This window comes from Callospermophilus lateralis, unplaced genomic scaffold (assembly GCF_048772815.1).
Source record: "Callospermophilus lateralis isolate mCalLat2 unplaced genomic scaffold, mCalLat2.hap1 Scaffold_1098, whole genome shotgun sequence".
Lineage (NCBI taxonomy): Eukaryota > Metazoa > Chordata > Mammalia > Rodentia > Sciuridae > Callospermophilus > Callospermophilus lateralis.
Genome location: NW_027511223.1, coordinates 233,925 through 259,973, shown reverse-complemented (window position 1 = coordinate 259,973; position 26,049 = coordinate 233,925). Strand labels below are relative to the sequence as shown.

Sequence of the window (26,049 nt, the reverse complement as noted above, 5' to 3'; positions counted from 1 at the left end):
GAAAGAAAGAATAGACTTTCTAACACTGTAGTCTAGAAAAAGACAGATTTACTCAGCCATAGAAGGAGTTAGCCAATGGGGGTTGGAGGAGGGTAATCTGGTTGACCCCAAAGATTCTTTAGAACCAATCCTGAATTTGGGAGCGTGGATGAGTTTGCTTTTGTGACACTTTGTTATTGACACACTAATGTTTTCCTTTTCCTTACAGGAGACAGATTTTGTCTGTTTTGATGGTGGAAGAGATGATTTTGATAATTATAATGTAGAAGAAGTTCCAGGATTTTTGGAATTGTATGATTCTGCAAATGAAAATTCTGAGAAAGCTATAGAAAAAGTGGAACAATTTCCTGAAGTCTCCCAGGACATTGAACCTGAACCTAAACCAGTAGTAGCAAACTCAGAGCAAATTGAAAGTGCATTCTCAGAAAATACTATGGATCTTGAGGAACAATTTTTGGCTCAGAAGAACCATCCTCATGCAGATAGTCAAACAGATAATGCTCAGGGTGAACAAACTTCATTTGAACCCTTTGAAGAAATACTACAAGATGAATTGATAGTGCCAGAAAGTGAAAACAACAAAACCAGCAACAGTTCTCAGGTCTCAAACGAACAGAAGACTGATGCTTATACACTTTTGAAAAAAGAAATGACATTAGACTTGAAAACCAAATTTGGCTCTACTGCTGATGTACTTGTGTCTGATGATGAGACGACCAGACTGGTGACTTCATTAGAAGATGATTTTGATGATGAGGAATTGGATGCTGATTATTATGCATTTGATAAGGAAGAAGAGGAGAATGAGGAAAGCTTTGGGGAGCTCCCGTTACTAACCTTTATAAGTGAAGAAGGCATGAAATTCCCAGTGGAGTTTGGAGTGGAGAAATATTCAATAAGTGAAGAGCAGAATTCAAATGAAGAAGATAAGGTTGAGGTAACTCTGCCCCCAGGCATCAAGGATGATGATAAAAATATACTGACAACCTTGGAGGATACTTTATTTATTGGCACAGGTGGTGACGAGAAAACAGATATGATGGATTTGGGGAATTCTTATTCAGAAGAAGAAAAAGAAGATGAGGAAGCTTTAGTTCCAGATAGAAAACAGAAGAAACCAAAAGCAGCAACAGATTATATTTATCCTGAAAGTGCAAAATATGGTCTTTTTGTGGAAACCTCTAAGACAGATAATGATGAAGAGCCAAAAGTGGACATCGAACTTCATATTAAAGGAAAAGAGACAGATGTTCAGGAGCCTAAGAAGCACCTGATGCAAGATGTTTCAGAATTAGAGGATGAGAAGATAGAAGGGATGATTGCATATACTTCTCCCCAAAGCAATAAGCTCAGCTCATTGCCAGCTGTTGAAAAGGGCAAGGACACATTAAAATCAGCCTTTGAAAACAAAGAGAATGACCTAAAAGAAGCAGTTATCCATATCTCAAAAGACTCAAAAGAAGTGAATGAAGAACTCTCTTCACCTGGAGAGAAGATTTTGGAAGATAGCTTAGAGAATAAATCTCTACATAAAGCTGTAGGGAGTCTGATGACCCAAGAACAGAGTAAACCACCAGAATCCTTGGGTATTGCAACATTCCTGGGAGATAATCAAAATGATGCATCCAAAGATGGAATGGAGGAGCCAGGTTCAGTAAATACACCAACCCTGCACATAGACTCAGTGGAGCTTCAACCTCAGGAAATTAAAGAGGGACTAGTTCTGAAAACTGAAAATCAATCTGGATTCTCCTCTCCAGATGGAATTGGTTTGTTAAGAGAACGGGAAGAAGAGGTCCCCAGTCCCAGAAAAAATCTTTCTTGGCAACAAGAAAGAGATGTGATTGTTACAGTTAGTCATGTAAATGAGAAGATAGGGCTTTCCAAGGATGAGGGTAAAGAGCAGTCTTCGGCTGAAGAATTGATTCAGCATAAGGCAACACAGGGGACACAGGAAATTAAAAAAACAGAGCAAACTGATGAGGTAGAAGTTCCGGGTCTCCATACCAAAAGGCCAGCAGCAGTAGAGGAGGATTATTATCCCCCTGAAGAGCTACTGAAAGATGAAAATGCTGTAAGTGCAAAACAGTCAAAAGAAAGACATTCTGGGATTCAGAATGTTAACCAGCACGTTCTTGAGAAAGCAGTTTTAGAGACTATCAATCCTGATCCAGAAACCAAAGAAAACAAACAAGAAATGAGTATAATTTGGGAGATTTTTAAGAAAAGTGAAACCACAGCCAAAAGGGTAGACATGATGGACAAGGAACGAGGTGATATGGAAATGGGAAAGGAGGAAAGTCCTCTGGCAGATGAGGAAGCCCAGGGACTCTTTGATGGAAGTGATGAGGAAAACACTCAGACTTCAGGGATAAGTGAAGTATTTCAGGATAAAGATTCTGACGATCTTGAAAAAGACAACCCTAAGGAACATCTGAACACTTCAGGGTCTACAGAAAAGGCTACTGGAAAAGAAATCTCAAAAGAGGACCTTGAGGACATAGGGCATATCACGGATGCAGAAAGCCAGGGTCCTGCTTCTGCAGACCTTGAAGATGATATACTCCCACAGAGTCCACATATAGCCCTAAAGCCAGAGCTTAGCGATCAGGAGGAAGACTTGCCCATAATCCGCAGCTTCTTTACAGAACAAAAGTCCTTGCAACGCTTCCTGAAGTACTTTGATGTCCAAGAACTGGAAGCCATGTTGCAGGAAATGTCATTAAAGCTGAAGTTGGCACAGCAGGAGAGCCTGCCTTATAACGTGGAAAAAGTTCTAGATAAGGTCTTCCGTGCCTCTGAGTCACACATTTTGAGCGTAGCAGAGCAAATGCTTGATAATCGTGTGAATGATATTAGAAACATAGGAATAAAGGAAAGTAACATATTTGAAGAGGCTGCCGTGCTTGATGATATCCAATACTTGATCTATTTTGTGAGGTACAAGCACTCCACAGTGGAGGAGACTGCTCCATTGATAACAGCGCCTCCTCTAGAGGAAATCTGGGCTAAAGCTGAAGGTAAATTCCTGCCTGCGGCTTGAGCTGGAGAAAAGGAGTTGTTCCATCCAGGTGTTTTTGTGTATTATTGTAAAGTTCTATTCAGTTTCCATGTGCCTAAAGGAGAAAGAAGGCTGACTCAGGAGCCCCATATGTTCCTTTATTCATTCTTTTGGACTAGAGCATGAAAGTACATTCCTTATTCTTTTTTTCCTTTAGGACAGTTGGGATTGGTTAGCATGTTCAAAGAGAAATTTTATAAAAAGCTAAAGAGAAAGATATAAATGAGAAACTAATGCACAAAAGTAGACCTGTTAACAGTACATATTTTCTGTTAAAATTATAAAAGGGCTTTATTAAACATAATTTCTTAATCATAAAATATCTGTACTAGATCATGTGGGTGTGGAGTGACTAGCATAACTTTTTTTGTTTTTTTAGAATTTAATCTCTTTTTATGTGGTGCTGAGGATCGAACCCAGTGCCTCACCTGCACTAGGCAAGTGCTCTGTCACTCAATCCTAGCCCTAGAATAACTTTTAATGGATAGCTTGCCTGAATTCCCCTCCCCATCATTTATCTTTTGTGGATACCATGCTATTTCCAGTCTCTTGGGGGAGAGGTCACTTATTCTGGTTTTACTCCCCTGGGTTCTAAGGTCCTTGCATTCATATTAATCAAGGATGGAACCAGGATGACAAGCCTTATAATGTAGTGCTTGACACATAGAAGCCTTTCAATTAAATATTCCTCAAACTGACAATGAGCCAATATCCTGATAAAAGCTTTCTGTTTCCTGGTTTCATATTTGATCATCTCTATCCATTGTTTTTCAAAATGAAATATTTCAACTGAGAGTATATGATAAGAATTCCAGAAGGACATAAAGCCATTGGAAAATTTACATCCCAAGAATGCTAATTTTACCTGATAATTTGGGGAAGAAAACAGTTGTACATTTAATCAAAGCAGATATATTTTGGATAAGAATGCAAAGTACAAGTGAATGTTCAGGGTAGAATATGTAAAGAGATAATCTTTGCTCTGGATCTTATTGGTCTATGTCCTGAGCTCAGGAAGGAGATAGGTTCACCTTTTGGCTCCTAGGTTACTTTGAACATATTTGAAAGGCACATTAGCAAGCTAGACTTATGGAATTCCCTTCTCTATACTGGCTTGGTGAGACCAGCACACTTGTAGATGAAAGAGTTACTGTTATTTCTGAGCAGAATAGACATTTCACATTTTTGTTCTGGACCAGAATTCTCTTCTGCACATTTATTCATGTGGGTGTATGTTGGTTTGCCAAGGGAAGGTAAGTTATTGAAGCCTCTATCATAAATGTATTTGTTTATGAAATACTTTGAATTAAAGGCTTCTTTATAAATTTGACTGTATAGTTCAGTCATCCTTTAAATGGGATGAAAACAATTAACCCTCCCGTATCCTTGCCCAGTGTTCTCATGGGCGCATGCCAGGACATGGAGGGCAGTGTTGAGGTATCTGGAGCTGTGTGCTGAGGGGGAGTGCTGATCATTGGGCTTAAGTGGGGGTAGATAGTGTCATCCAGCTGGCTCAATGCATTCTTCTCCCCTGTAGAGATGCAGCCACCCCACGAAGATGATTTTCCTAAAGAGAACACAAATCATCTTAATAGAAATCTTTATGAAGAGCCTCGCCTCCTGAGTCATCATTTAAATATGAACCATCCTAAAGAGCCCAGCCTCTTGAGTCAACCTGTGACTGAGGACATGGGTGTCTTAGAAGTGTCTCAGATCCCAAATACTGAGAAAGCAGACCCAGGTAAAGCTTGCCAATTTTTCTCTACAAAGTAGAGGCATTATCATAATGAAGGCTTTCAAGGATATTTGTTGCCAAAGGTACAAAATAGAGCAGAGAGTGATATAGGTACATGTGAGTTCAAAAAAAAAAATCTCTTAAGTGAGAGAAAATCAAGAATAAAGATGACTAGATATCAAAAATAGGCCAGAGACTGTAACTCACCTAAAAGCAAATGTTTAGCTATGACTAGCTTGTGTAAACCATTTACAACTAAAATATTATTCTTCAAAGGCCTTATGCTCTAAAACTGTAATTTTCAACCAGACGAACAGCACCAGAAACTCTGGGGGTGGGACCCACAATCTGTCTTTACCAGGCCTTCCAGGAAAGTCTGGCCTGGTACAAGTTAGCTTGAGAATCACTGTTCATAGTCTCATAAATGCTGTGTTTTTTCCCTTTTCTTCTAAATGGAATGTAATATAGCTCAAGTCCTGTTTTGACTTGCTTCCTGGACATGGTAATTAAACTTTTTCAAATGCAGTCAATCATCCAGATCTTTATACTATATACTTACAGGAAACAGTACAGAACTGCAATCCATTTTAGTCTGACACTTATGAATACTTCATCATAGTACACAGTATCCAGTGGGAGATGAGAAACAATTTTTCAAAAAAATCCCCAATAATGGCATCAACAGCATTCTACTTTTGTGTTGTTCACTCTCATTTTATCAGTAAATTAGATGATGACTAATTGTTTTATTTTATCCATCCAGTATGGTGCTATGAAGCCATAATTACTGTATTTTGTGTTTTTAAAGGTTCTGGTCTGTAAGCATAGCTATAGCATTATCCTGCACCAGTGCAGGGCTTAGCATCACTGATCCTGACCCCACCGCCATCTGCACACACAGAGTGTAGGAGAACTCATAGCAGGGGGGGATTCAGTTAATTTGAGAAGGAATAACATATCAGTTCTCCCATTTTCCAGAAGACATTGCATCCATATATGAACACTACTGACTTATGAACTGTGTTTAACTCCATAAGGTTCTGAAAATGAATCACACACCATTAAGATTTGTTATTTTCATGCTCCAAAACTTTCAAGATTAGGGAAAACTTGGATTACAAAATTAAGCATGAATTATTTCCCTGGCCTTTTAGGTTCCACCACAAAATGATGTCAATCACCTTTATAGGTAAAATCTTCCCAAATGTCATTTAATGTGTCTCAGATGCTGAGATGCTGAGCCAAAGGGCAGACTTCACCAGCAGTCAAATTCATAGACCAATAGTGAATGGAGGGCCTGGGGTTGTAGCTCAGTGTTAGAGTGTTTGTCTAACATGTGAGGCACTGGGATTGATTCTCAGCACTGCATACAAATAAATAAAATAAAGGTCCATCAAAAACTAAAAAAAAAAAATTTAAAAATTAGGCAAAAGCTTAAAAAAATAGTAGTGAATGGAATCTCAGGGTTGAGAAAGACCTTAGAGGCAACTGGTCCAACTTCCTTTTTTTTTAGAGAGAGAGAGGGAGAGAGAGAGAGTTTAAATATTTATTTTTTTAGTTATCAGCGGACACAACATCTTTTTTTTTTTTTTTTTTTAATGTGGTGCTGAAGATCGAACCCTGGCCGCACGGCCAGACGAGTGCTTGAGCCACATCCCCAGCCCAACTGGTCCAACTTATTAATAACTGCATGTTGGACTCCTAGCTGTTTAATCAAACGTACCCCAGGCTCATGTAACTCATACTGAAATTCCACCCCTACAAGCTCTCAGGTCTAACTGGAATTCTACCTCATTCACAGAGCCTCAATGCAGGTCTGTACCCAATTCCCTTTAGTCTCTCTTGGTATTACTGTGTTCTTTTTAAATAGCTGTCATCTGTCCACTCAATAAATAGTTGTTGAGTATCTCTGCCAGGTGCCAGATGCTGTGTTAAGCCTTGGCTCATTCCACCTGTAAATCTGCAAACCAAGACTCCCTCTCTTTCAGCTTTCCTAAAATTTTTAACAAAGTTTCACCAGCACTAAATCCATGTTTGTTGAATGTGACCCTGTCTATATATCTCTGGTTTTAAAAATTTTCCTTTAGTAAATATTGTTCTGATAGCAGTTGTATGGCCATGGAAGTAGTGGAAAGTAGACTGGAGATTGTTCATTTTATAATTGAAGGGTCTGACAGCTCTAATTAGGATTTTGAAGTTTTCTTCTCTGTGTTAATTGTCTTTAGGAGAACCACATATTCCAGGCACTGTGACTCATATATTTAGTGAAACACTCGATGAATATTGAAACTGAAGAGAGACAATTCTTATTCTATAGCATAAAATAAAATAGCCATTTCCCCTTTCAATTTTAGAGCTACTTATAACAGAAGGTACTCCTGTTGATGATGCTGATACAGAAAAACCACTAAAGGAGATAAAGGTGGAAGAGCCAGCAGATGCCACCCTTTTGGACAACGTGCTTTCCTTGTTATATTCATTCTTGCTTTATTTTACTAAGATGGTAAGTTTGACATAGTTTCTTCAATTAGAATGTTGATTATTTATTAGTTTTTAAGTGGCTTCTGGTCATGAAGTGAAGAACTTAAAATGTCTTTATGAAAATGACTCCTGACCCTTTGAGTAGATAGCTCCTAAAACAAAAGCCATAGGGGTGTGGCTTAATGGTACTTAGTTTAGCATATGAGTAAGATTTGCTGTCTACCAAGGCTGGACATTTGTACGCCTGTAAAAACTTGGTTCTTCCCCTCAGAACCTTTCATTCTGGCAGGGAGATAATAGCATTCACTTGAAACACAGTAAGATTATGGCAGAAAGAGAGGTATTTATTTGATGGTAGAACATTATTGTCCATAAATGCATTTATTATGGTTGGAAGGGTGATCAATAAGGTCAGAAAGTAGTAGAGATGTGTTTGAAGCACAGGCAAAGGGTAAACAGGAGTGTGACATGTGGTTTGTTGTTGATTAGACAGGCTGGGGTGGAGGATGGTGGGGGAAGCTGGCAGTCAGAACAAATGTGTTCAGAGAAATGGAAACATGAAGAAAAGGATATTTGGGGAGGCCAGGAGAATGTGAATAGTTGGTGTTGTATAACGTGTGAAGTTGGAGGGGGATGGTCTGTTGGAGAGGCCAGCAAATCTTAAAGGAAGTCATGAGCCAAAGTAGCATTAGACCATTAATAGTGGGGATCCTTAGAAAGTTTTAAGAATGAAAGGAATTAGGTTAGATCTGTTTCTTAGAAAGAGTCACTTAAGGCTGACCTTTCTAAAGAAAATCATGATCCAAACAAGACATTTAATCTGTCTAGAAGCTTATCTAAGTATTTTAGGACTTACCTCCTCCTCATGGTATTTGTTGATGTTGGACTTTTAGAGTTTAATTATAGGAATGAGAAAGCTTTTAGAGCTTGGAGGATAAGATGGTCCTAGGGCTATTGTGACAGTAATCCTTCTCAACTGAAGTTGTTTCCTGTAGGTTGTGTTATTTCAAGACTTGTGTAAGAAAAGTGATGTTGTTGTTTTCCTTGTAAAATGTATAGATTTTGAAGCCAGGAAGATCTGGTTTCAAATCCCAAGGTTATCATTTAGAAGTTTGGGCAAATAACTAAACTTTTCAATATCAGATTTCCCATCTGAAAAATGTAGATAATGCTTACTCCAATCATAAGAATTAAATGATTTGACAAGGTAAAGTGTCTGGTGAGGTGTCTGGCATTTTGTAGGGTTTTACCCCCACGCACCCCCTAATTCTCATGTAGGCAGTCAGAGGTGGTATAAAGACAATGAATACCTGGGGAGGAAAGACCACCAGGGTGGAAAAGATGTGATGGGGAGAAATGAATCATTTTTCAGTTGGCTCCATGTTTGTTCATGGTGGTGGCAGCCACCTGGGTAAGGAGTATGTACAAGCCAGGCAGTTAGAATAATGATATTTCCAGTGATTAAAGCCCAGTCTTCCACAGTCATAATTTGATTATCAGAATGAATCAACATCACTTGGAAAGTTTACAGCCTCACAATATGGGAAGGATTTCTTTATTCATATTTTTAGGTATGCACAGAGCCCTCCTCTAGGTCTAGGTCGGGGTACACGAATGTGGTGCAGGTATGGTCAGTGATTTTGTGGTGATAGGTAAGACATTGATGTGAGTGGCAAAGAAGAGGCACAATGTTACGAGACTGATTTGAAAGGAGCCTTCAAAAAGGCATTTTGATGGCCCAGTATGTACAGGACATTGTGCGAGGACTAAAAGAGTCTAACAGGTGTAAGGCATGATTGTGATTTTTGAAAGCCTTAAGAAAAGGACTTAACAAATATATGCAAAAATTATGAACAAGTCAATGTAAAATCTTAAACAAGTAGTATGATATCTGATAGGACTGGAGAGTAATAGGCTCTGATGTGTTTGGGAGATGTGCACCAATCAGATTCATTGATCAATGGAATCTTAGTAGAATCTTAGTGTTAGAAGAAATCTTGGAAGGCTGTTAGTCTAGTTTCTCACTCATTGCTGTAATTTTCTTTACTGTGGCCCTGACGAGTAGTTATGAGGCCTGTACACCAGTATTTCCTAGCATGAGTCACTCTCTTACAAGGCTATATGTTCTTCTGTTGTCTAGTTCATCCTTCTATTGACTCCAAATTTTCCTCCACATGATTTCCTCTATAAAATTGAATTCTTTTCTACATAGAAATCCTTTAAATATTTGAAGTTATATCTTAATTTAAAAGTTATTTTTAGTATTTTTATCATGGAAACTTTTAAATAAGAGCAGAGAGAATAGTAGGGGACTATAGGTAACCATAACATACTGTACATTTCAGAATACTAGAAGAAAAGATTGTGAAAGTTTTACCATAAATGATGTTTGAGGAGGTAGATATATTTAACCTGATTTAAACGTTACATAGTGTATACATGCATCAAAATGTCATGTTACCTACTTCAATAATTATAATGTTTATTTCTATGTACTAATTAAAAAATAAATTTAATTAGAAAAGCTTTAAAGAAAAGCATAGAGAATAGTATAATGAACCCACGGGCCATCACCCAACTTAACAGTAATTCCTTGATAGCCAATATCAGTGAGTTTTTTTTTTAATTTGTTCTAATTGGTTATACATGATAGCAGAATGCATTTTGATTCATTGTACATAAATGGAACAAAACTTTTCCTAGTTGTACTCAACACATGTAGTAGTCCTACATGTACCTCGGGTAATGAGGTTCATCTCATTCCACCATCTTTCCTATCGTTATGCCCTCTCGCCTGTCTTACCTCCCCTTTGCCCAATCAAAGTTCCTCCATTCTTTCCATGCCCCTTGCCACCCACCTCACCCCCATTATGGGTCAGCACCACTTTCAGAGAGAACATACAGCTTTTGGTTTTGCCATAATTTTTTTCTCTTTTAATGCTATAAGTAACATTTCATTTTGTATATGTACCACAGTTTCTTTATCCATTCATCTGTTGAAGGGTTGTTTCCACAAAACTATGGAATGCTTCACAAATGTGGGTGTCATCCTTGCTCAGGGACCATGCTAATTTTTTCTGTATTGTCCTAATTTTAGTATATGTGCTGCCAAAGCAATCACACTCTGAGTTTTAACAAATGTAGATACCCATGTAAAAACTACCATAATCAAGATATAGAACAGTTTTTTCATTAGAAAAGGGGTTTCCTTGGGATCCTTCCCAGTGAGTTCCTTCACCACCTGTTCCAGGCAACCACTGATAACTTTTTTTTTTTAAACTATAGATTCATTTTTCCTACAGTACTATTTCATATATATGCCCCTATAAGTGGACTCATATCTAGGAGTGCAATTGCCTCCTACATTTAATGTATGTTTTTATCTTATGTGATACTGTCAAGCCATGCTAAAAAATGACCACAATCATTTTATACTTCCACCAGCAATTTAGGAGACTTCCACTTGACTTCATCTTCACTAGCATTTGGGCCATTCTAGTGGGTATGTCTTTGTGAGTTTATTTCCTGACAATTAATGATATTGAGTGAACTTTTTTTTTTTTTTTGAGATAGGGTCTCACTAACTTGCTTAGGCTCTTGTTAAGTTGCCAGCTTCAAACTTGGGATCCTCCTACCTCAACCTTCTGAGTTTCTGGGATTACAGACATGTGCCATCATGCCTGGATCAAATACTTCTTCATGAGCTTGTTGACCATACTGTTTTTGTATGTCAACTCTCTCTGGCTAGCTGGAATCCAGACTTCTTCCAGCTCAGTGCCAACTGTGGGATTGGTTAACTAATAGTTTGTTCTTGGCCCTCACAGGTACTGCTTAGAATGTAGCCCCAAACTGAAGACCACCTCCATGCAGATTTCTGGAACTCTTTTTCTTTGTGGCTCCCATCTTTCTGGTAGTTTTCTCTACATGTTTTTGACTGCTTAATCTCCTGGAACTCTGGTCTCTTTCTCCTCAGTGAGACTGTTAGGCCCCATTTGGGTTCCCCTTCCCAAACTGAGGTCTAGAGGGTGCCTCAAGGTAGAATGCTCACCTATTTGTTCTCCTGCTCTTAGGGGTGACAGTTGCATGTCCCTTGTGGCTTTCTATATGAAAAATAGCTCTGGGCATGGTGGCACATGCCTTAATATTCTAGTGGCTCGGGAGGCTGAGAGAGGATCACGAGTTCAAAGCCAGCCTTAGCAAAAGTGAGGTTCTAAGTAACTCAGTGAGACCCTGTCTCTAAATAAAATACAAAATGGGGCTGAGACTGGGGATGTGGCTCAGTGATCAAGTGCTCTTGAGTTCAATCCCTGGTACCAAAAAAAAAAAAAAAAATATATATATATATATATATATATATATATATATATATATATATATATATTCCAACTTTCTGGTTGCTTTCAGTGGGAGAACAAGTCTCATATAAGTTACTATCTATTGATTTCTCCTTTTGTTGTAACTTTTTGCAATAATTGAAAAAAATATGTTTGTGGGACTTCTAGGATATATTGTAGTTTTGGTGAATAAATGACAATCCCCCTGGCACAACAATTTAATCTGTTTTCTCTATTGCCTTTTTTTTTTTTTTTTTGATGGTGCTGGGGATTGAACCTCGGGCTTTATGCATTCTAGGCAAGTGCTGAGCTAACAACCTCAGCCTCTCTCTGTTGCTTTATATTTCTTGGAAATTGGTAGTCAGGTTTAGGTTCAATTCTGTTTCTTATGAAAACTTAATAGGAAATATTGCATTGACATATGCATGTCCTCTCCTTTGATGTTGACTACTAGTCAACAGTGACATTGGTGAGATTTGCTAATATATTATAGGTTGCAAAATAGCAATGGTCTGAGTTGCTGGGATTTTTCTTTCTTCATTTAAAGGCTGGGATGCCTACACAAATAAAAATTTGATTATTCTTTTTTTTGGGGGGGTACTGGTGATTAAACTCAGGGGCACTTGGCTAGTGAGCCATATCCCCAGCCCTATTTTGTATTTTATTTATATACAGTGTTTCACTGAGTTGCTTAGCAATTCCCTTTTGCTGAGGCTGACTTTGGACTTGCTATCCTCCCTCCTCAGCCTCCCTAGCTACTGGGATTACAAGTGTGTGCCACGGCGCCTGGCTATGATTGATTATTCTTTACACAGATATTTGGTTTGTATAGTTAAGGCAGGAGATAAATATTTGTTTCCTTTTCTTCATTTAAACACTTTTCAGAATAGTAAGGTATTCTTCTAGCTTATCAAATGATACCCAAAGGGTTTTGAAATCTTTTTATTGTTTCATTGTTTTTATTTGTTGCCATAAAATTAATTAGTTCTTTCATATATTTAAGTTTTTGTCTTAAATGAATTTTTTAAATTATAAAAACCAGGTTATCTAAGAGAAAAGAATGATCCAGAGGGATTCTAGCCAGGTGTTAGACAATGTGATGATATAGGGCCTGTTACAAACTGGAAATGTATGCTCAATTTAAAGTATTTAGATTCAGGCTGGGGTTGTGGTTCAGTGGTAGAGCGCTTGCCTAGCATGCATGAGGCACAGGGTTAGGGTTAGGGTTAGGGTTAGGGTTAGATTTAGGGTTATGGTCAGGGTTAGGGTTAAGGTTAGGGGTTCGATCCTTAGCACCATATAAGAACAAAATAATGTGTCCACCTGAAACTAAAGATACATAAATAATTTTTTTAAAAAAGTATTTAGATTCATTATACTTGAAAACACTGCAAGTGAACAAAAAATATGAGACTGCCAGTATCCTTTCTCTTGAAGAAACTATTGGAAAATATTGAGGAGGTGGATTTCTGACGAGGAGGTTGGTTTAGAATTGCCATGATTCTTTGTGACTGTTTTGTTATAAATTTAAGGTTTCCCATTTCTTCTAATTTGTCTGTTTCAGCTGTTTACTATATTGCCTGATGAGTATCAACCTGGGCCTGATTTTTATGGACTACCATGGGAGCCTGTAGTTTTCACTGTTTTCTTTGGATTGGTATCCTTTGTCATTTTCTTTTGGAGAACTGTTCTTGTTGTGAGTAAATTAACTTACTTATACCTTAGCACATAAGCACAAGGATTATTTTATATAGTCACTGCCCCCCCACTTTTTTTCCTTTTCAGTTGCTAAAACACAAATTAGTGGTTTAAGTCAAACTAACCTTATAAAATAATTTAGTGTGGGTGCAGTTGGTAGAACTGGTAATTCTTACAGCCATCCTGATCAATAGTTTCATACATATCAGAAGTCTTAAAAGTCGGATAAAAGATGGGATAGGTTAGATAAATATCCTTTTATGTAGCATATATGTCTAGTAATCTATATTAAAGAAATAACTATTCTTTGAAGATTTTGGTAATGTTTTTCAGTGGAACAGTGTATTAGATTGAAGACTTAGCACAACATAATTCATTTAGGGGTTATTGTATGTTTGCTTAATGGAATAGTAGGCAGATTTATCTATTTCAAAGCTTTGAGGTACAGAAAATGCTCACAATTAAATGTGAAGTGGAAAAAAAAAGCAGAAACTAAGATTTAAATGTTGATGAACTGTATGTTAATATAAACACATATAAACAGGGGGAAATGCTACAAAGAAATACAGTAAAATGAGAAAAAGGAGATGAGATAATTTTTCCAGTCTTTTATATATATTTTTCCCAGATTTTATGATTTGATCATATGTTCAGAAAATACCTTTTTATTTGGAAGTATAGATTATGTGTTGTCCAAAAATCCATTAAATGTTTTGTTCATTAAGTCTTTTTTTTTCTGAGCAGAATTAGTCTATCTCTGTGTATGTGTGTACACATATATATAAGCGTATATATATACCCTTATACATACTTATGTTTGTACTGTAGGTCATTCTGTTTCATAGTTATTTAACATAATTGGAAGAAAATTATTTTAGGTAAATTGACTTTGCATATGAAAAGCCTAACAGTTAAAGAGGCCAAGCATTGAATACAAATCTTTTCAAATCTGAGTATTCTTTTTCTGATTTCTTAATTATATCAGACATATCATTGTTAAGATAAGTTTCCTCTCCTTGTACAATTGAGTGTAAAATCTCTTAAAAAGTATTCCCTTCTTAAATAGAAGAATCATTTGCCTGGATTCCTGTGAGGAACAGTTCAATCTCATTGAACTTTTTCTCAGCTAAAAGGAAAAAGGAAATAGAAGGATAAAGAGAAGGAAAAAACATGAAAACACTTTATATTTCTCTCTTGTTTCTCATTTCAAGAACCCCGGGACCTGTTTCTCTTTTCACTAGGTTATGTGGGATCTGGTTCCTAGTTGTTGCTCCTCAGTTTTGGCATTTGACTTTGGAGCTTTAGTCTCTTCCTTAGATGACTGCTTTTATGACACTTCCCATTTTCCTCTGTTGTCATTTTGAGTAAAAGGTTAGCAAGGCTATGACATTAAAGAAATGCCATTTCTTTCTGTGTTGGAGTTTTCTGAATGCAATTTCCTATTATGAAGATCCCATGGATGATCCATGGACACATCTGAGTATCCCATCACCATTTATAACATTTGAAAGGACAAGTATATGCTAAGTTACAAAGAAATTTAGTGATGTTTTTTAAAAATTTCTGCTTAGGTTTTATTATCAGGCATTTTATTGCTGTCTTTAGGAAATGATTGTTTTTGTCCTTTCCAGAATATGTTAATTGTCATTTCTCTAGTTGCTTGTGCATTTTCTTCTAGCAGTCTTCCCTTTCAGATTTCTTGCTATATATTTAGTGGTTTGTAGAAATAAGATGATGTAGCCTCTTAGTTTCTAAATTCAGCCAATAGCCAAATTTAAATTGGAGTTCTAAGATGTTTTCTGGTGAGTGAAAGTGGCATATCTTAGTACAAATATTATGCCTTTAATATTGTTTCCTCGGATTCCTTTTGAATAGTCATTGTTTCTGGACTTTATCCTGGTTATTTAGAATTCTCAAGTAAATGATTTTGAGTACACATACACACACACATTCACACACATCTTTACTGTGAAATAAGGTACATATCTTAGTGTTTTTATGTCAGAGCCTATTTATGAAATATCACTACCAATTAAATTTAAAATGCTTGTTAACCTTTACTTATTTTTAATCCTATAAATTTATTATCCTGAACCAGAATGTTATTAAATTCTCACTTGGTTATGATTCTGACTGTTGTTTTAGGAATGCTGTTTCTATTGAGCAGATGTTTGACATCAAATTTAATCTTTTTTCTCTCTTCTAGGTAAAAGATAGAGTATATCAAGGTAAATTTTTAGGTTTCTTAAACTTGTATTGTATTGGTGTTTGATGTGTGTTTTATGTATGTTAGAAGTAGATACAGTGACTTTTAATGTCTATTACTTTTTTACCTCCTGAAAATTTTACTATTCCTAGGTTGCTAGCATGGATAATAGAGTAGATGATGATGGTTCCAACTCTGAGATAGGAGATAAAGAGGAGGAACAAATTGTGGATAGGGAGATGATGTTTTAATTTGGGGCAGATTAACTTTGAATATTGATGTAATGCAGATGTATTACATTTGAAGAGTATTTCTATGCTAATGATTTAATCATGCATTAAGTAATTGAGTAGATAATTTAAAGAATGGTAATGTGAATCAGTATGCTTTCATTTCTGTTTTTCTTTGCAAAGAATTAAATGATTCCATTTTCTGAAAAGAAAGTGTTTTGAGAAGGGAGGAATATCAAGCTACAACACTTTAATGTATTTCCCATCTGTGAAATAAGTTTAAATTGAAATATCATTTTGGATGGGAGGGGTACCTGGGATTGAACTCTGGGGCACTCAACTTAGCCACATCCCCAACCCCCTATATTTAGTGATCAAGTCTCACTTGGTAGCTTAGTGTCTCGCTATTGCTGAGGCTGGCTTTGAACTTGGGATCCTTCTAGCTCAGCCTCCTGAGCCACTGGGATTACAGGTGTGCACCACTGCCCCCAGCAAAATATCATTGTTCTTATATTTTTCTTAAATTTTAATAATTTTATACTCTTATTGCTAATAAGCATAGATTGCTTTTTAAAAGCATAATACTTATGCTAAGAAGTATTTCCTCATAGTACCATATAACATGTCTTTGCTTTTAGTAGATTGAGTAATTGAATTTCATTTAGTGATTGTAATAATCTTGTGTATTTCCCCCTTTTAGTCACTGAACAGCAAATTTCCCAAAAGATAAGCAATTTCATGAAAGAAAATGAAGAACTGATACACAAATTTTCAAAGTATGAAGAGAAGGTATAATTATTTTTTTGTTTCTTTCTCCCTTGGTTCTAGCTTGAATCATTTCTACCTGTTTTAATTTAAAAATTGTATTTTAAAATTTTTGTTTCATTATTTCCTACAAATCATCCAAATTCTAAGCAGTCATATGTATTAAGTACTGCTTTCTTCTGGAATGGGTCACTTGTCTGGAAGTAACTTGTATAATAGCACTATAATTTGTGTATCTTAATTCTGAATGCTTTATTTACATAGATGAAGGAATTAAAGAAACAGGTCCAAGAAACCATGAAACAAAATATGATTCTTTCTGATGAAGCAACTAAATATAAGGTAAAAATCCCTTCTTTGGGGGGAATTACATTCTAAACTCAAAAGTAAATGTAATGAGTGAGTAATCTTGACACCTTTTTCCCCAGGATAAAATAAAGCTTCTTGAAAAAGCTAAAGAATTTCTGGATGAGAGAACTAAAACTCTTCATGTTATGTTAGAATCTGAAAGAGAACAGAAAGCTAAGAATCACGACTGGGTAAGAGTTTTGCTGCTAAGTGTTCCTGTAATTTGGCTTTTGAAATATTTTGTAAAATTGGTTAAGTTGAACTTAGTCTAGCTGTTAACTAAAGTAAGATTAGGAGTCAAGGAAGTTGAACCCACTTCTGTGCCCATTTTGTGGAACTTTTAAGTACTGATACAACAAATTATTTTTATGGGCCTAGGAAATATTTTTATTCTCAACCTTGGATAATTTTCATATTGCTTTGCTCTGCCCTTGGAAACATGCATATCAACTAAAAAACTATTGTCCAATTGAACAGTATTTGTTTACTTTTTACTTGAAAGAGTAATGAATTAATCAATTTTCTGTACTTAAAAAAATTTTACTTACATATTTCATTTTCAATTTCTATAAGTTTCTGTAATTACATAAAAGTTGCAAAAGATAGTAGAGAGTGTGTTCTGAAATATCCTACCCTCAAGTAAGCTTGATCACCTAGCTGAGGTAGTATTTATCAGATTTCTCCACTGTAAAAATTCTTTCCAATCCTTTTCATATTATATTCTTTGGAAGTTACCATGCACAGCCCACAGTAAAAGTATGAAGAGTTACGAGCTCAGGATGCAGCTCATGGTAGAGCACTTGCCTAGCATGCATGAGGCCCAGGATTCAATCCCAGGCATTGCAAACAAAGATTGCAGAGTTATGTCCACTTCCTTAAGGAGCGAATATCTTTATAAATTTTGGGGAATTCTTCTGTATGTGAGATTAGTCTATTCTCCCTTAAATTTTAACATTTTTTACTTCAAATAAGAAAATTTTAAAAATGATCTTAGGAAATTTTTTTCTCTATCACTAGAAAAAAAAATTACTAATTTGAACTGGTTTATTTGAAACAGTAATTAATTAATTTTCTATGCTTTAAAACATTTTATTATTGCATTATGATTTTCTATAGTTGACCTTTTTTTCTGGTTATCTCATAAACAGTAAGGTTGTGGATGCCATGAAATATTTATGACTTCATTTTCCCTCATCTCTTTCAGTTCTTGATTTTTTGCTTAGTCCAAAGCTGGATCCCCTGCATTTACCTGAAATGTAATGGGATGGCTTGACAAATATTTTATTGTGTTTATCTTTTTAGTATATATATGTGTGTACACACACACACACACACACACACAGACACACACACATCAGTATTTCTACTGAAATTCTAATGCATATTTTGTGTTCTGTTTTCACCTGGCAGATAATGGAAAATAAGAAATCTATAGAGAAGCTTGAAGATGTCATTTCAGTGAATACTTCTGAACTTTCAGAGGTAAAGCTGCCAACTCTTGCTAACGGGATATTAATACTACATCTTAGTTTTGTTGCGGACCAAAAATTTGAAGTGTGCTAAAATGTGCAAAAAATGAGAACTATATGATGTCTGGTTTGGGAAAGTATAACTCTGTTTTTTCTTTGGAATTAATTCACTAACTGTAGTGTTTTGCATTAGCTTCAAATTGTCCTCAATGAAGCTAAGCTTCGTGAAGAGAAGGTGAAGTTGGAATGCTGTCAGCTTCAGAAAGAAAATACCATGCTTACGAAGACGAAAGAGCAGGTAAAGAAAATTTGATGTCATACATAATGTAAACTAGAGAAGTGAATATCATTATCTTGTATCTTTCTTGGATCTGTTTCTGAGGTAAGAAATATTCATTTAGGACCTTTTCTAGATATGCAAAGTTTAAACATGCTCCCTAAATTGAGTGCATATATATGTTCTCCATCTGTTTTGTATTTTTGGATTATTGCTTTTCTTATCAAATGTCAATCAGTTATTAACTTGCATAGCCCCAAAGAAACTTTTTAAACCAGAAAATTAAGTATTTTATGATCCTCTTTTGAGTAGTTACTGATTCACCGGCCAAGGGAAGATTACATGATAAGGAGTCTAAATTTAGGAGACAGTCATATGTGTCCAGCCATTCCTGCTGGAGGTAAATAATTTGAATTGGCAGCAATTTTCTGGGGAATGCAATAAACAGGGTCAACTTCCTGAGAGCTCTGATGTTCTTACTGCAGCTGTGAGAGTTGGGGCCACTCGGCCCTCTTCCTTAACCAAGGTCTCAACCCCCTCGATTGAGGCAGGCCACCGAGGAGTATGGTTCTCTATTTCTTTGTCTAAGTCTTGTAGTCCTGATGTATCCAGTGCAGAGACCCCTCCCTAACCCACAGGAATTCATGTGTTTTGACTTTTCAGTTGCAGCAGGAACTCAAAGACTGGTGTACATCACACACTGAGCTCAGTGAACACATCAAATCATTTGAGAAGACCCAGAAAGATTTACTTGTAGATCTTAATCACAAAGATGATACTATTAATGTAAGTTTATACTCCAAATACATGTTTCATCTCATGAATTCTCCTGAAATCTTCTGAATTAAAATTGAGAGTCTTCCAAACTTTTGCTTCTTTTCTAGGCTTTGACTAATTATATCACACAGTTGAATCGGTTACAATGTGAATCTGAATCTGAGGATCAAAATAGAGAAGATGAGTCAGATGAATTAACCAACGGAGAGGTAGCAGGTAAGATCAGTCTCAGGGAGGTTGAATCCTTTTTTTGCTTTCCTGTCTTTAATTAAGTATTTATACAGATGCCACTTTTTAGCTGGCTGATTTTCTTCTTAAGCTTCAGGGTTGTAGACACATATCACTGGATCTATAGATATGTCTGTTGCATTGGCAGAGGTGGGTTGTTGGGGTATAATGTAGCAATAAGCATGTGAAGAACACTGACTTTTTCTATCCCATTGAAAACTAGTAAGTACACTGCAGCTACAATAGTCACATCCTATACAATACTTAGAGTATTGAACATTGTACAGTAAGAGAAATTTATTTCTTAACTTATGCAGATGATAGTTGATTTTGATAACTCATCTTCTCTATGGCTCTGTGGTTTTAAGGTCCACAGTCAGTCTTAAGAGTTCGGAGATAGTTGGAACCATAAACTAAGGCTGTGAAAACAGAAGCTAGAGACTATCAGAAAGCTAGAGAGAGGGAGTTTAACAGTGTTTACTGATGAGGAAAATATTTCCAGTTGTTTTCTCCCAAGTTGGATATTGCTTACATAGCAAGTATTTCAAACCACACCTGGTAGTAGATTCACGGAGAAAATAGAGGATTGAATCTTTCTAAATAAGACACTTACTTGCCCAGGTGAAGATAGATCTGAGAGAGAAGAAAAGCTTTTATTTTACAAGAATAGCATAGATAGCATTTTAGTTGTGCAAACTAGAAATTCACCTTTTTTTTGTTTTGTTTTTAAGACAGACACAGTACTTTTATTTATTTTTATGCTGAGGATCAAACTCAGTGCCTCACACATGCTAGGTGAGCACTCTACCACTGAGCCACAACCCCAGCCTGAAATTCACCTCTCTCTCTTTTTTTTTTTTTTAAATCTAAGCTTGCAATTCTCTTAAAAGTCATTAGTCTAATCAGTTTAGTTATTTAATTGATTTTTTTTCTTCTGGTGTTTGAACACAATCATTATTTAGTTTGGGGAGGTTAGGAGAATATAGAGTTAAAAGTAAGGAAAGAAAAAGCTAAAGTCTTTTGTTTTTTAGGTGATCGGAATGAGAAGATCAAAGATCAAATTAAGCAGATGATGGATGTCTCTCGGGTATAGTTCTTTGTAAGAGTCTCATAGTGCCTGTGAATTCTTCCTGTGCCTCACTTTTAAGAATACCTCTCTTTTCTGCAATTTTTAGACACAAACTACAATATCAGTAGTTGAAGAGGATCTAAAACTTTTACAACTTAAGCTAAGAGCCTCGATGTCCACAAAATATAATCTAGAAGGTGGGTTCTTCTTGAGAAGAAATTCCCATGTTGGAAAGACTTAAAATTTTATTGGAAAGATAAAGAATGGCTTCTTGCTTTCATGCTTCTTACTTTTCTTGGCACTACTCCCTCAAAGAAGTTCTTAAGTCCTTGTACACATATAGAGATAAGCTGTTTTATCCTTTACAGACCAAATAAAGAAATTAGAAGGTGACTGCAATTCACTACAGTCTTCTAAAGTTGGACTGGAAGAGGAATGCAAAACTCTAAGGCAGAAAGTGGAGATTTTAAATGAACTCTACCAGAAAAATGAGATGGCACTACAAAAGTAAGATTTTCATTGTTTGTTATTGTTATCACTGTGTGAACTAATAGATAATTTTATCTTTTCTTAAGATTATTTACAATTTCTTCTAGTTGTAATAAATAGAGATTTGTCTTTTTTCCTTTGTGTTTTGTTCCCTATAAGTTGCATTTTTCTTTCCATTGTCAGTCTTAAGGGTCCTGAGGTAGTTGGAACCGTAAACTAAGGCTGTGAGGACATCATAATCAATTGTCAAATTCATATGAAGGCAGGAAGTGGTAAAATGGTATTAACAGTCACTGATGTGGAAATACCTCTCAAAGTTCTAGACCCTTTCTATGATCCCCCTATTTATTTTAATTACCTTTCATTTTGATCAGTTATGTAATTCTAATGTTTGAACTTATATCTCTAACTCTGGACCTTTAAAAATACTGAGTGATTTGGAATGACATGTTTTAGTAGAATAAAAACTTCAAAAAGGAGTAATATTTACTTATTGATGGTACAAGTTTTGGACTTGAATATCTCAGATGTTCACACAAAATGGAACTGTGGCAAGGACCTTAGGAGTTATGATTACAGAAGTACTTGTTTGTAGTATATATTTATATATTAATCTTATTAGTGTGGAGCTAGTTATTTTTTGAAAGTTCATTTGAAGTTTTTAATCCACAAAAATACTTGAATGCGGATAACCCCATTAGCTGGTTTCCTTTTCTGTGGGATTTTTTCTCACAGAATTTTGTTTTATGGAATGCCTGGTCAGTTTTGATTGGCCAACATTGCTGTGATAATTATAGATGAAATTTGAGGACTAAGACGAAGTTATCTTCTTATTGAAAAGTGTTGAGGTTACTTGAGTAGGATTGTCACTTTAAACTTAGTCAGCAATTAAGATAATTCAAAAATGACTTGTCTTTTCAATGTTTCAGTATTGTTCCTTTTGGATTTTTTGCCTGTTCATCACTTAAGTGTGCAGTACTTTCTAATCTACACTCAAAGACTAGGGCTTTTATTAAGGGTTCCTTTATTGGTAGCCTCTTTTTTCCTCTAAGCCCAGGAATTTAATGAAGCCTTCGTTCAGACTCATATCTTTGTGTTATCTTTAATAGGAGAAAAGTACCTTAAAGTGCCAGCCTTACTTGTAATTCTGAGATTCCTTTTTCTAATGGATCTTGGCCACATACATATATCTTCACTGACTTTTTAGCTTGGAATCCCTTCAAACACAATTTTATATTCTTATAAAGATGTTTTGATTGTTCTTAGTGCTCTCGGACTAACTCTTTGATAATTGGAAACAAAATTCTCTCTGTCCTTCAAGATTCAGTTTTCTCCATATTCCTTCTTAAGCCAGTGGGTAAAATTATTATATTCATTTAGGCATCATTTATACCTGAAACAGTGAGCTCTTTTATTCTTTAGCATCTTACAAGGTAACTAGTATACTATAGCCACTCATAAAATACTTGCTGAAGAATTAAATGAGAAGCTATATAAGAATATATAATCCCCTTTTTCTATTTGGTATCAGTAATGCTTTTTTACTGTAGTTCTTCTGATATATGGAAAATTAAGTTTCATGTTAATTATCTTTTGAATTGGAACTATGGCTAAAGTAGTACAAGGATAGCAGAAAATAGTATTTTTTAAATCATTAAATGTGGCTACCTTTATGTCAGTAGATGAACATCTTGAGTTTCATGATCAGAGTTAAAACTTGTCAGTAGATAATACTCTGATAGTGGATCAGTTTGGCTTCTTTTTCTGGTTGATAGACATTATCAAAACTCAGATTTGTCTTTTTGCTTAATTTACAATTATTTTGAAATAGATATCTAAAGTGTGAAAAATGTTCTGTGGTTAATTGCATAGCTAAAAGACATATTCTAGAAGATTTTTTCTTTGACTGACTATATCCTTATTATGGTACCAGTCTTGGATTGAGAAAAGAGTTCCTCCATGACAAAGATATACTTAGTGTCCTACCCATGGCAGAAACGAGAAAAGAATTATCCCCTGCTTTATCCTAATATGTTTAATTATGTTAGGTTGATCAGTCCTGATCTTCCACATTGAAGTAAAGTGAGTTTTTATTATCTTACACACAGGAGACTCGCCCTTGGGGCACATGTTGTTTTCACATTTATTTTATTTACTGGTAAGTAGAGAATTAAGAGGAGAAGTTAGAAAATGTAAGTGATTTGCCAGAGTTTGATTTATGAAATTGCAGGTTTGAATTCCTATTTTATGTGCCTAAGCATTTTATAGAATTGTGGGAAGTGATATTCACAAAGAGAAACTTTTGATTTGATAACTGGCTTTATTTTAGGAAACTGAGTCAAGAAGAATGTGAGAGACTAGAAAAAGAGGAGCAGCTGTCAGCTGCAGATGAAAAGGGGGTTTCCGCTGTACAGGAAGTTAAAAATTACAAGTGAGTTCAGTTTCTAAAGGAGGGTGTCAATGTCTAATGAATTAGTGTTAGCTTTCTTTTTAATCTTTTTTTTTTTACATTATGTAGATAGAAGAAAATAGCATGGAAGTATAAATAACGAGAGGATATGAACACATTCAATTCACACAGGAGAAAAAATAAATTTCAACTTAACAAATGAAAAATGTTAACAAAAATTTACTTGTACCCAATGGGCAAGACCATAGGGAACTTGGTCAACGCAAACAGTTCTGGGGGTTTTGTATGTTGTAGTAATTCTTTAAGAAATCAGTTTGCTGTGTGTTATATCAAGACCCACAAAAGTGTGGCATTTGATAGACCTTGGAAATCTTCTATGGATATAATTTGAAAAAAAAAGAAAAAAAGTTTTAAGGAGGAAGATATTTCTAGCAGAATTACTTGAGAACACACTGATGAACAGTTAAGGAAATTATAATTTATCAATTCAGAATTTCTAGCAATTAAATGATAAAGAAGTTATTAGTATTAGGTTTTTATTTTATTTATTCATTTATTTATTTTTGGTGCTTTACTACTAAGCTACATCCTTAGACCTTTTTTTTTACTTTGAGACAGGGTCTCAGTTGCATAGGTTCCCACTTAATTGCTGAGACTGACCTCGAATTTGTGATCCTCCTGCCTCAGCTTCCCAATCATTGGGATTACTGGCATGTGGCATTGCACCTGGCCTGTAGTATTAGTTTTGATCACACTGGATTCATTTAACTATAGAAATGTTTTTTTATGTATGATAAAAGTCTTTAAAAGTATAGCTGATGGAATAAAGTGAAAATGGTCAGAATGTTTCAAATTTTATTCAATTGTTGTAATTCTTAGGCGGAGAATTGAAGAGATGGAAGAAGAATTACAGAAAACCGAGCGCTCATTTAAAAACCAGGTAGTAATTAATACTGTCCTGTAGTTGCAGAATTCTTTGATATCTAATACAGACAATTATAGGCTATTATAATGAGTCCCTAAAAACATTTTTTTTAATGTGTTGTCTTTTTCAGATTGCTATGCATGAGAAGAAAGCTCATGATAGTTGGGTAAGATTTTTCCCCCTTTTCTTTATTTTTTGCATAGCCTACCGCAACTGAATTTGAATATTTTCTCTTTAATAGCTCAAAGCTCGTTCTGCAGAAAGAGCTATAGCTGAAGAGAAAAGGGAAGCTGCTAATTTGAGACAGAAGTATGTGATTTTTGGTATCTTACTGTATGTTTTATAGTGTTTTAAGGTTATGCTAGATATTATCTATGATTGCTGTTTCATAATTCAGCCCATTCTTTCTCAATATTCAAGACTACTGGAAATGACCCAAAAGATGGCAATGCAGCAATATGAACCTGTGATTGTAAAACCAATGCCGGGGAGACCAAATTTACAAAATCCTCCTCAGAGAGGTAGGGGGCACTTTGTAAAAGGAGCTATTTTATTTCTTGGTGCAGAATGTATGTAAATTACTTTTTATTTCTGTGTGTAATGGTTATGAAATAATCTGAATGATTTGCTAAAGCGGGAGGTGTGGGGGTTGGTGTCAGGGAGAAGGCTGCCTTAAAGTAGTAACACGGCATTGTTGTCTTTAGGTCCACTGAGCCATAACGGCTCTTTTGGTCCATCCCCCGTGAGTGGTGGAGAATGTTCCCCTCCACTGACAGCAGAGCCAGCTGGGAGACCTCCTTTTGCTACTCTTAATCAAAGAGATATGCCTAGAAATGGATTTGGTGAGCATTCACATGTTGCTTTATAGTAAACTGCTTCAAGGTTTTGGTTTTTTTTCCCTTTTGAATATTCTAATGAAAACATAGAATTTGGGCCTGTACAATATATAGAAGATAATTTCTTACTTTATCTTAGTGAATGTTTTCTGTAAAATCTGTTCTAGAATAGAAAACATTTTTTTTTTCCTGGAGGTCCCTGTATTGTTCTTTTCTTTTAAATTTTACACTGTGAAGTGTAAACCTTTATCTTTATATTAATTCTCTATGGTGTTCCTTTCCCAAATATTTTAAAAGTAGCCTTAAACTTTATGTAGCATACATATTTCCAATATGAAATACTGAGTCTTATTTCCAATTCTAAATAGGACTGTAGTCTTGTTAAGATTGGAAGTCAGGTTATACAGACTAAAGAAAAGCCAACCTACACATACCTCAAGTCTATAGCTTAAAGTTTAGGACCAGTACATTTTAATTTGCTGTTCTATCAACCCAAGGCAGTTCTTTATTTTACTTAAGTCTCTTCATAAATTGTGATTTACGTTTTGGGCAACCCATTTTTTTTTACATATTTTTAATTGTAGATGGTGTGGTGTTGAGAATCAAACCCAGTGCCTCACACATGCTAGGCAAACACTCTACAACTGAGCTACGACCCCAACCCCTGGGCAACCCATTTTTAATGTTGCTTTCTATTTATTGTTGAACCCT

The 26,049-nt window shown here is 35.6% G+C and overlaps 1 protein-coding gene and 1 non-coding gene across 2 annotated transcripts in view; one reads left to right on the top strand and one right to left on the bottom strand.

The window, feature by feature from the left end:
* The window catches only part of LOC143640030 (transport and Golgi organization protein 1 homolog), a 28,709-nt gene extending 8,700 nt beyond the window's left edge, over positions 1-20,009 (top strand). The window contains exons 5-16 of the mRNA XM_077108011.1: positions 267-3,020; positions 4,599-4,802; positions 7,151-7,299; positions 13,176-13,311; positions 16,446-16,534; positions 16,775-16,852; positions 16,939-17,049; positions 18,269-18,340; positions 18,521-18,625; positions 19,268-19,390; positions 19,489-19,597; positions 19,978-20,009. Coding sequence (XP_076964126.1) covers positions 267-3,020; positions 4,599-4,802; positions 7,151-7,299; positions 13,176-13,311; positions 16,446-16,534; positions 16,775-16,852; positions 16,939-17,049; positions 18,269-18,340; positions 18,521-18,625; positions 19,268-19,390; positions 19,489-19,597; positions 19,978-20,009 — 3,962 coding nt within the window. The remainder of the gene's footprint in view (positions 1-266; positions 3,021-4,598; positions 4,803-7,150; positions 7,300-13,175; positions 13,312-16,445; positions 16,535-16,774; positions 16,853-16,938; positions 17,050-18,268; positions 18,341-18,520; positions 18,626-19,267; positions 19,391-19,488; positions 19,598-19,977) is intronic.
* LOC143640035 (U6 spliceosomal RNA) lies at positions 10,292-10,398 on the bottom strand. Its single transcript, XR_013154848.1, has one exon. It is a non-coding gene; the product is annotated as a U6 spliceosomal RNA (small nuclear RNA).
* Positions 20,010-26,049: the final 6,040 nt, after the last annotated feature.